General features: G+C 46.3%; 1 protein-coding gene across 3 annotated transcripts in view; it reads left to right on the top strand.

Annotated features, from left to right (window-relative positions):
* DGUOK (deoxyguanosine kinase) overlaps positions 1-2083 on the top strand; it is a 28696-nt gene extending 26613 nt beyond the window's left edge. For 2 of the 3 annotated variants that reach the window (XM_002921485.4, XM_034659374.1), the window contains 3 exons: positions 466-581; positions 1370-1469; positions 1848-2083. In XM_002921485.4, the coding sequence (XP_002921531.2) occupies positions 466-581; positions 1370-1469; positions 1848-1874 (243 nt within the window). In that variant the 3' untranslated portion in view covers positions 1875-2083. The remainder of the gene's footprint in view (positions 1-465; positions 582-1369; positions 1470-1847) is intronic. The other variant, XM_034659373.1, reaches the window with a different exon arrangement.
* The last annotated feature ends 9190 nt before the right edge of the window (positions 2084-11273 follow it).

Genomic DNA, 11273 nt, shown 5'->3' on the forward strand with positions numbered 1-11273 from the left:
CTTCCCATGGTGTGAGTGGAAGGGAGGAAAGGAAAGCCCATAAAGATCGCACCATTCGTACATGGTGAAGACAGGAAGTGAATGGTGGGTTTTCTGACCTTAAGGTCTGTGCTAATCCCATGCACTTCACCGCCTCCAGAAAGCAGAGAGCCAGAGGACTCTTGCCCTGGTCTAGGTGAGGGGTGATAAGGACCTGACAAAGGCAGAGGTGAGAGAGATTAAAGGGGATTTAGTGACTTCCTGGATCGGATTGGGAGGAGGAAGAAGCAGGGTAATTACAGCTTCCCAGGGTGGATGAAGTTTGCCATTAACCTGTGACTGAAGAAGGAAACAAGAAGTAGAAGCAAGGTCACGGCTTATTGTACCAGGTTAGATGTCATGAGTGGGTCCAGGAGCCCCTGAGGACTGCACCATCGCAGCCAGGATAACACATGAGCTCTGCATGGTCTGGGGATTGTCTTTTAGGTTTCTTTGAAGAGACTCCACCAGAGGGCCAGGGAAGAGGAGAAAGGTGTTGAGCTGGCATATCTCGAGCAGCTTCACGGTCAGCACGAAGCCTGGCTTGTTCACAAGACAACAGAGTAAGTGGAGAAGAGGACAGCACCGCACAGACACCTGCCTCCCTACGGCCAGATGTTCAGACTGGAGCTCCACAGGCAGCCCCTTAAGAAGGTTCAGAATGTATCAAGTGGTTAGAAACCCAACTGAGAGGGCACCTGGGTGGCTCAGTTAGTTAAGCGACTGCCTTCTGCTCAGGTCATGATCCTCGAATCCCAGGATCAAGCCCCACATGGGGCTCCTTGCTCGGCAGGGAGTCTGCTTCTCCCTCTGACCTCCCCCTCCTCTTGTGCTCTCTCTCTCTTTCTCAAATAAAGTCTTTTAAAAAAAAAATCCAACTGAGAAACTCAATATTAGGTATAATCTGTATATTCTAAGAGGTGTTTTATTTGATTCTGTTTCTCCAGCTTTTTTGTTTTTTAACATTTCCCTAGATTGAACATTGTGATTGATGATGGTGATAGAGTTGACTCAGGGTGAAGGGCTGAAAAATGTTAGAGAAATTGTCCATTTTACTAAGTTGACAGTCCTAGTATTGGCATTTCCTCCCTTCAGGCTTGGTATGCAGTCCACTTAAAATGTTTGGGGTTCTGACTTTCAGTATCCATCTCAAGACTGAGGAGGAATTTTAGCTTTCCTCTTTGCAGCCAACTTTATTAAATTCTTTTTCTTTAACTGTTATTTACATGCAATTTCATTGAGAAGCCATGTGACTTTAGAACTGTTCTATAGATTATTAAGACGTGGTGAGTATGTGAAGGTTGTTTCAGCTTTCTTTTTTCTCTCCCCTAAACATTCATGCTTCTTACAGGCTCCATTTTGAGGCTCTGCTGAACATTCCCGTGCTGGTATTGGATGTCAATGATGATTTTTCTGAAGAAGTAACCAAACAAGAAGAACTCATAAAAAAGGTGGAGGAGGACCTTAACTCCTGCTTCTAGTGATTTCCCTTTATTGCATTTCACACTCCAAAGCCTACGGGACCTTGTACAAGTTACAAATGTAATCCCTATTCTCTAAAGCAGTTGGGGCTAATAATTGTTAAATAATTGACTTCCCAGCTAACTTCCTCAAAGGTATTTTTGAACCGGGGAAATGCAATTTCTGGATTCTCTTCCCAGCTCAGCCACTTCCACTGTATGACCCTGCACAGGTCCCATTTCCTCCCCTTGCCAATTTTTCCTGACTCTCAACACCCCGTGAGCGTGGTTGTGTACAAATGTGGGTGGACTATTGTAGAGTCTGCTGAAAATATGAAATTTAACTTTTGTTTTTTCTCTTTCCCACAGGTAAACACCTTTGTAAAGAATCTATAACCAGTACTGGGATGTTCTGGCTGTGATCTGGGCTCTCTGAGTTTCTAAAACTGGAAAAATCCTGAGTCATGCACCTGCCTTGTCCTTCTACCCCTAGAGTCCTCTGACACTCAGGTCCATGATTTGTGTTAGCCTTCGACTTTGCAGTTATCATCTTTTATATCTCAAAGTCTTCTAAAATAAAGTGGAAGTTTTGCTTCTTTTGCTAATCCAGTTGTTGGTTTATTTCTTGGTCCCTGCTCTGAATTGCCCTCTAGACGAGCCATTTTCAACTGAGGACAGCCATAGCTTTTCTTCTTGAACCCTTCCCTGCCCAGACTTCCTGTGTGCTCACTTGTTCTCTCTGATGTGCCGGGGCAGGGATTGGTCCCAGATCCCAGCCAAGCCCTGCCCTGGGCATGAAAGGGAAGTACAGTGGCTCAGGAGAGGGTGGACACTCGGTGCGAGCCCCCAGAGCTAGGGAATGGAACCCGAACTCTAGGATGTTCCTTTCTCTCTTCCCATCCAGCACTCTTCTATGGGGCATGGGGTGCTCAGACCTTTGTGCTAGAGCTGAAGAACCTGGACCAAAGGGAGAAAGAAAGGGAGAAAACAAATCAGGAGCCCCATAGTCCAGCATCTCGCATTGAGGGTTCGGTCATCCTGGCACTCTGGCCTGCCCTAAATACCGTACCCAATGAGTGTCAGGTGATCTCAATGGAGTGATGTGCTGGAAAGAGAATTTTTCATGCTGCACTTCAAGCTCCAAGGGCAATTCATTGTTAAGAGAGAAAAATGCATGGCTCTATAGTATTGAAGTGCTCCATTGCAGGAAGCCTGCAGATCCATGATGCCCCGGGAGCGGAATTCCTGCACTGGGCCCTTGACAGTTGTGGAAGCACACAGGAAAAGGATTACACTCGGGCATCAGTGTCCTGGAAGACAAAAACCTGTGTATTTCTTTATGCTTGGGAAAACAAGTGTAAGATTGGCTTCTGACAAATGCGCACTGTTGTGAAATAGAAGCACAACATTTCTTAAATGTTTAACAGCTTTATTGATATATAATTCACGTACCATACAATTCACCTAATTAAAGTATACAGTTCAGTGGTTTTTAGTATGGTCCATAGGGTTGTGCAACCATGACCACAATTAATTCCACAGTGTCTTTAGCACCCCAAGAAAAATTGCCAACTAGCGGTCACTCCCTATTCCCTGTCACCTCAACTTCTCCCACCCCAGTCCAGCTCTAGGCAGCCACCAGTCTACTTTCTGGTCTCTAGCCTCTTCTGGATATTATAAATGGAGTCATGTAAGATATGGCCTCTTGTGAATGGTTTCTTTCACTTTTAAAGGTTTCAAGTTTCAGCCATGTTGTACCATGCGTCAGTACAGCATTCTGTTTTATGACTTTCGTTGTATGGATATACCACATTTTGTTAGTCCATTCATCTACTGATAGACATGTAGATTCTACTTTTTGGCTATAATGAATAATGCTATGAAAATTCATATACAAGTTTTTAGATTTTAATTTTTCTTGGGCATATACCAAGGAATGAAATTACTGGGTTGAATGGTAACTCTATGTTTAACTTTCGGAGGAACTGCTAAACTTTTCCAAAGTGGCTGCACCATTTTACATTCTCTGGAGCAGTATATGAGGGCTCCATTCTCCCCAGGTCCTTGCCAACACTTGCTGTCATTTTGATTATAGCCATCCTAGTATCCTGTCATGGTTTTGATTTACATTCCCTAATGGCTAATGATGTCGAGCATCTTTTCATGTTCTTACTGGTCATTTGTATTCCTCCTTTGGAAAAATACCTCTTTAAATCCTTTGTCCTTTTTTCAGTTAAGTTCTTTGGCTTTTTACTGTTGAGTTGTAAGAGACTTCAGGTATTCTAGATACAAGTTTTTTTTTGTTTTTGTTTTTTTTTTTCAAATGAGAACCAGTAGGTGGTCCTTGTTCTAGCATCAACGTTTTTTGTTTTTGTTTTTTAAAGATTTTATTTATTAGAGAGAGAGACAGCCAGCAAGAGAGGGAACACAAGCAGGGGGAGTGGGAGAGGAAGAAGCAGGCTCCCAGCAGAAGAGCCTGACATGGGGCTCGATCCCAGAACGCTGGAATCACGCCCTGAGCCGAAGGCAGACGCTTAACTACTGAGCCACCCAGGCGCCCCTAGATACAAGTTTTTATCAGAGACATGATTTATAAAAATATCCTCCCATTCTGTAGGGTGTATTTTGATAGTGTGCTTTGAAGCACAAAAGTTTGTAATTTGACAAGGTCTAGTTTAGTCACTTGTGCTTTCGGTATCATGTCTTAGAAAGTTTAGAACAACCCAAGGTGACAAACATTTGCTCCTGTGTTTTCTTCTAAGAGTTACATAGTTTTGGCTCTTACAGTAGGTCTGTGATTGATATTGAGTTAATTTTGGTGTGCGGTGTAAGGAAGGGTTCAGTTTCATTCTTTTTTTATGTGCATATCCAGTTGTCCCACCATTACTTGGAAAAGATTATTCTCTTCTCCCACTGAATTGTCTTGTTACTCTTGTTGAAAATCTGACCCACTTGTTCTTGGGTCGGTTGGCTGCTTCAGGCTTTGGACAAGACCACGGATGAACATAGGGTATTACGTATGTTTTAGAAACTCAGTGGTTTTGGTTCTTTAGCTTTGAGGGGCCCAAATGTTTAATTTCCATTTGCATTTCCAAGAATCACTAATGTAGAAATCACCCGTAGACCCAGAATAAGAGCACTAGGCCCCCATGCTTCACTCCGTTACTCAGTCATCAAACACTTGTATCTGCTCTCTGCTAGAGACGGAGGAGGTAACAGTGAGCACAACAGAAGGCCGACCTTGTCCTTACCCTGCAGAATTCCTCATCTAATGGTAAAGGTGAAAGACACGGAACGAGTAATTGCAGGCATGGTGGGTGGTCCAAAAAGAAAAGTACAGGTGTTTTGGAGGGCCTAGGACAGAAAGAGCCAACATCACCTGGGACAGCCCCCTAAGAAAGTGACAGCTGTTCTGAGGAATGAATGGGGCAGGGTATTCAGGCAGAGAAGAAGGTGATGTGCCAAGGCCTTCGTGAGAAAATGAGGCATTAGGCCCAGGTTGTCAGAACCAGATGAGGCTAGGGGGTTTATAATTTAGGAATACACTCCTATCCTTCACACTCTCCACTTAGCCTGAAAACCTGGAAATCCAGCATTTCTTTCCCAGCACTTAGCCTTTTAGAAAGTGAATGTTCTGTAAGATAGTGCCACCAACAGTCTCACCTGGGTGAAATATTTTGCCATTTTCCAGGTTGGTAGCTGAGATGGTCTAGAGAGAAAGTGGTTTAGCGAGGAGCAGTTCTGGACCTTAAGCACCCGAGGAGGGGTAGGTCTGGGAGGGGCGTTTAAACATGGAGACCAGCTCTGCATGGTCAGGCTGGTCTGGTGGCCTCCCACTCCTCGTTTAGGCTGTCCTCCAATGTCACAGAACTTGGATTAACTCTTAAAGATAGCTAGATTTCATTCTCGTTTATGATGTGGTAAAACCTGCTCTCTGGAACCAGAATATTACCTTGATGGATTTATAATGTGAATCGAGATTGCAAAAGTTCTCAAACTCTCAGGGTTTGAACATGAAGGGAGAAGGTGATAGTTTCAGGTGAAAAAGGCTGTTACATGCAAACACTAGAATCACAGGGACACCGAAGCAAGGGAAGAACAGGCACTTTAAACTGAAAGATGGCTCAGCCTTCACCCTTCACTTTAAGGAGTGGGCAGCTGACATCTGGACCACTTTCTCCTTTGTGGGTCTCTTCTGGCTCTTCCATTATTGGTGTCTCCCTTGTTTCATTTCTGTCTTTACCCCTGTTCTGAGTGATCTGTTCGTTTTTTCGTTTGTTTGTTTTTTTGGGGGGGGGGTTGTGGTGTTTTGGTTTTGGTTTTTGCTGCCATATCAAGTTGATACAATGTAGCTTAAAGTAGCACAAATTTAACTTCTAGTTCTATAGGTCAGAACTCTGGCGTGAGCCTCACTGAGCTAGAATCAGATTATCAGCAGGGCTGCGTTCCTTCCTGAAGGTTCTGGAGGAGAATCGGTTTCCTTGCCTTTTCTGTCTTCTCGAGGCTGCCCACATTCCCTGGCTTGTGGCCCCTTCTTCTGTCTTCAAGACCAGCAAAGTCTCTGACCCTTCTTCTGTGGTCACCTTTCTCTCTGACCACAGCCAGGAAAGGTTCTCTGCTTTTAAGGACCCACGTGATTATACTGGGGCAGAATATTCTCCCCATCTCAAGATCTTTAGCCTTAATTACATCTGCAAAGTCCCTTTTGCTATTAAGATAACATAATTACAAGTGCTGGGGATCAGGATGTGGATGTCTTTGGAGGGCTGTTATTCACCCTTGCAGAGATCTCAAACAACGTCACGGCCCCTACTATTATCATGGTGTGAAGACCTCTCAAGAATTTGCAAACATGGGAAATACGAGTCACCTGTAATAGCGGAGGGACTCGTACAAAGAACCCCTATATCCCCATTACCTGTACCCTGGCCCCATCAGCCTAAGATCACCAGAAACAAAGCTGCAGTTTGACAAAATTCAATTTACTAATTCATTGCAATGAAGGAGACCACACCAGAGGAACTAGGGGTGTCTGACCAAACAGGAAAAGAGAGAACTCTAGGATTTGGGGAAAGGACAGTGTTTAGGTCAAAATGTAACTGAAGCAGTGCTTTGACAGGTTCAAAGCAAAGCAGGTCTCTGTATACAGGAGTCAACACCTGGTCTGAACTGCACAGTACACCCAGGTTCATTTCCTGCAAAAACACAAAGTTAAGGTAAATGTGGACTGTTGTGTTCAGAAGCCCCTTATCTGAAGCTCTGAACCCGAATTGCAAATCAAGACTGCCTCTCTGTGTCAAAGTCACTTCAGATCCTGCTGGCGACAAGGGGGTTTCATTTTTACTGATAAAATTTTAAACAGTGAAGTTTCTGATGGTCCATCATTTTAGAGCACAAGATTTCTCAGTGAGTCAGAAAGCAGTAGTCACGCAAAGAAGGGGGTGGTTGGTTATGACGCTTTAGCTGCCCTTGGGAGGAATATTGTTCCACGGTACCTTTGTAGCTGGCCTTACCTATGGTTTGCCCTCCCATCGTTGGTTTTCTTAGTCTGAGCTAATTTTTACTCCCCTCCCCACTTCGGTTACCTATTCAGAGCCAATTTTGTGTCCAACAAAATTGAGGGCCAACTCACCACTCTCAGATTATTTTGAAGCAAATCCCAGACAGGAGGATGACTTTGAAAGCTAGCTCTGTCTGGACCTCTGGGCATCATTACCTTCATACTAGCCCTTCTGCTCAGCTGTGCAAAACAGTCCTCGCCCCCACCCACCCCCGGGGCAAGAAAGCCTGTTTCTCTGGCTTCTCCGTTCACGCAGGTGACCACGGGAGGAGCCATCCTCGCCCTATAGCTCTCTTCCTACACCCTTTCTCGCCAAATTCTGCTTGTTCCTCTCTGAAAGCTCTCGAATCTTCCCCGCACCTCAATGTCCGCTTCTCTAGCTGCAGGTGTGTAGTGGACATTGCAGTCCAGTCCCCCAAATTCCCCGGCTCCACCTCCTCTTTCCCAACACTCACACGGCTCCCTTCCTAGCATGGCCGTGCCGGGAGTGGCTACGACGCCCACTGCCTGCCCTGCCCACGACCTACTACTACCAGCAAGCCACCTCAACGCAACCATGTGCAGTCGTCCCCCCCCTTAGCCGCGGTTTCACTTCCCCGCAGTCTCAGTTACCAGCGGTCGGCCATGTTCCAGAAGCAGATGATCCTAGCGAGTCGTGGGAAAGTCCGCAGTAGCCTGACGCCCCGTCACAGCGCCTGCGTCATTCCCCTCAGCTCCTCTCACCACGTGGGCATTTTCTCGTCTCACAGCATCACCAGGAGAAAGGTGAGCACAGCACAATAAGGTATTTTGAGAGAGACCGCATATTGTTATCATTGCTCTATTGTGTTATTAATGATTAATTTGTTGTTAATCTCTTACTGTGCCTAATTTATAAACTAAACTTTATCGTAGGTATGTATGTGTGGGAGTAAAAATAGTATACTTAGGGTCTGGTACTACCTGTGGTTTCAGGTTTCCACTGGGGGTCTTGGAACATCTCCCCCTCAGATAAGGGGGAGACGACGGTACAAAGAAAACTGCTGTTACTACATAAAAGCACAGCTTCCAGTCAGGTTTTCGGCCAGCCCCCACCATCTGATGACTGCCCCTCAGTCCTTTCTGTGTAGAATATTAGAGCTGCCATGTTTATAGAAGCTCACCTGCCACCACTCCTACCATAAACCCCACAAGACTACCTATGCTTCCAGAAGACATCTTGTCTTTCCCACATAATGAAATGCTTCTCTCTCATCTTCTCCCACTCTTTTTTTACTGAAAGAACTACTGATTCTGCCAGTCCCCAGTCTACTCCTCGCTCTGTGAGGCTCTACCCTTGCCCCACACAGAGGGAGCCAGTGTTCGTGCTCTTGGACACACTGCTTATTAAACTGTGTCTGACTCTGTATCAGACCTGAATGAAAGTTGTATGGGGACCTCTTTCCCCTCTTGGGTTTTGCCATTTTTGACACAGACCATACCTTGGTGGCTTAGCACAGTGCCTGGCATTTATCTATTTACTACTATTTGGTGAGTCCCTAATATAGACTTGCTAAATAAATGAATGAGGTAACTGGAGACATGACCTGCCCTTTCTGGAGTCATTGGGTTTGTGAGCTCCATGTTATAACCACCAGATTATGAAGTGCCTTCTGTGTGCTAAGCACTACAAGGATATGCAAAAAAAATTACGAGGCCAGACCCCACCCTCAAGCTGTCAAGGGAGCCGATGATTATTGAATGCCTAATGTATGCCAGATACCCTGCTGAACACTTTTTAAATGTTATTTCATCCTCTCAGTAATCTTACAAAGGAGGTTTAAGATCCCAGTTTTTACCAGTGAGAAAATAGAAGCTCAGGGAAGGTCAGGAACTCATCCCGGGCTCCTGCACTAAGTGGTGGAGCTGGGGCTCAAACCCAGGTCCACTCTGGTTTTTTTTTTTTTTTAAAGATTTTATTTATTTGACAGAGATAGAGACAGCCAGCGAGAGAGGGAACACAAGCAGGGGGAGTGGGAGAGGAAGAAGCAGGCTCATAGCAGAGGAGCCTGATGTGGGGCTCGATCCCATAACACCGGGATCACGCCCTGAGCCGAAGGCAGACGCTTAACCGCTGTGCCACCCAGGCGCCCCCCAGGTCCACTCTGACTCCAGAGTTTGTTCTCTTCCCAAAACAAATTGCTTGTCAAGGGAGACAAGACTAGACTTTCAGAAAAGAAGGACAGCATGCATTTCTTTGGCTCCCTATTAGATTTATCAGTCCACTTGGGTTGCCCAGGCAGGAAGAACTTCAAGCTTGCTAGCACTGCCAGATGGAGGCCTCCAGGGGCATCCTGAATATGCCTTTGGCCCCATGGGCCCTGAGCAGGCACACATGCTTCCAGTGGCCCAGATCTCCTCTTCCTGGCAACCGCACCCTCAAGGTGCTGAGTCCCTTCAGGCACCAGGCATCGAGGTGCATTTGGAAATTTGGTGCAGATTCTGAATGCCTTTACAAATGCCTTTCTACCCAACTTCCTGGTCCAACCTGGATGTTGCTATCAGACAATTCTCCTAAAACAGCTTTAATCGTATTCAATTTTCTCCTTTAAAAAGATTGGCATCTAGGGGCGCCTGGGTGGCACAGCGGTTAAGCGTCTGCCTTCGGCTCAGGGCGTGATCCCGGCGTTATGGGTTTGAGCCCCACATCAGGCTCCTCTGCTATGAGCCTGCTTCTTCCTCTCCCACTCCCCCTGCTTGTGTTCCCTCTCTCGCTGGCTGTCTCTATCTCTGTCGAATAAATAAATAAAATCTTTAAAAAAAAAAAAAAAGATTGGCATCTAAATGGAAAGTGGTATCCTGGATTGGAACTGGAATAGAAAAAGGACATTAGTGGAAAAACTAGCGGAATCCAAATCAAGCCTGGAGTTTAGTAAATAATAATATCCCAGCGTTGGCATCTTAGTTTTGACAAATGTAGCATACAATGCAAGATGTTAGCATCAGGCGAAACTGGGTGAGCGGTGTACGGAAACTCTCTGTACTATCTTTGCAACTTTTCTGTCAATCTAAAATTATTCTAAAACTGGGGCGCCTGGCTGGCTCAGTCAGTAGAGCATGTGACTCTTGATCTCGGGGCTGTGGGGTCAAGCCCCACATTGGGCATAGGGCTTACTTAAAAAAAATCATTCCAAAATAAAAGTTTATTTAAAAAATGTTGGTGCCTCTTACAAGGTGATGACCAGGCTCCTGAACTGGGCTTTCAGGACCCTCCAACCTTAATCTTCCCCTACTTTGTGAAAGAATCCTCTGTTCCAGCTAAATGGTTTTACTCACTGTCCTCAGAACAAAGTTTGTGCTCCCCTCACCCCTGCGTTGACCCGAGCCATGCACCCTGCTGGACTGATAAACTGCCAAGGAGTCGTCATGGTCCTTACCTGCAAACAGAAGCCAGTTACAATGGACCTAATGAAGCTCACGCTTCAAGACTGTCACTTGCAAGGTCCCAGAGTGTCCAGCGTGGCTGTTATGAGAATGTGATCCCCCATAACTGCTTCTGCCACACAAAGTTCCTCACGGACCTGAGACTCTGGTAGGTATATCCTAGCTGCAGTCTTGGCCACATGCCCTTGACACACCAGGTAACTGCAAGGGAATTGGAGAAAGGCAGTATCTGACTTTCCACCTTCACCGTGCGAGGCCGCCTCTACCTCCAGCCACAGTGGGGAAGTCCCACTGTGGCTGGAGGTAGAGCGCAGGAAGGGGATTCATTCACTGGTTCTCCACCAAGTGGCAGATGTTCACTACAGGTGGGTTTTCTAGAGCCAAAGCTCACACTAGGGACAGCGAGCCCAGGTGACACTTGTAAAACCAGCTTAGTTGGGCCCAGAGGCTGCATGGTCCACACTACGCTCCTGCATTTGATTCACTAGGCCAGGCTCTAGAGGACGTCATCTCCCGAGAGCACTTGAATTACAAGCCTTACGGTGGAAAGGGCCCATGTGCACATCTCTGGGAGTGGCAGTGGAAAAGAGTAGTCCTGGAGAGGTGCAGCCTCCTCTGAAGCTGGGGGCACCCCCAAGGCAAGGGAACCCTGTGCTCTCTGTAGCCGTGGTGGCCCCGTCTCCCCACTGGGCTCCGCAGCTAGAAAGCTGGGGCTGTCTGACTCCTCCCTCTCACTCATGCCCAACAGCTGGCTCACCACCTGGGGCTAGCAATTGCCCCCTACTATTTCTCAGCTCTGTGTCACCAGCAAGCACTGTGTCTTCAGTGGCTGA

The sequence above is a fragment of the Ailuropoda melanoleuca genome, chromosome 4 (genome assembly GCF_002007445.2).
Source record: "Ailuropoda melanoleuca isolate Jingjing chromosome 4, ASM200744v2, whole genome shotgun sequence".
In the NCBI taxonomy this organism is placed as follows: domain Eukaryota; kingdom Metazoa; phylum Chordata; class Mammalia; order Carnivora; family Ursidae; genus Ailuropoda; species Ailuropoda melanoleuca.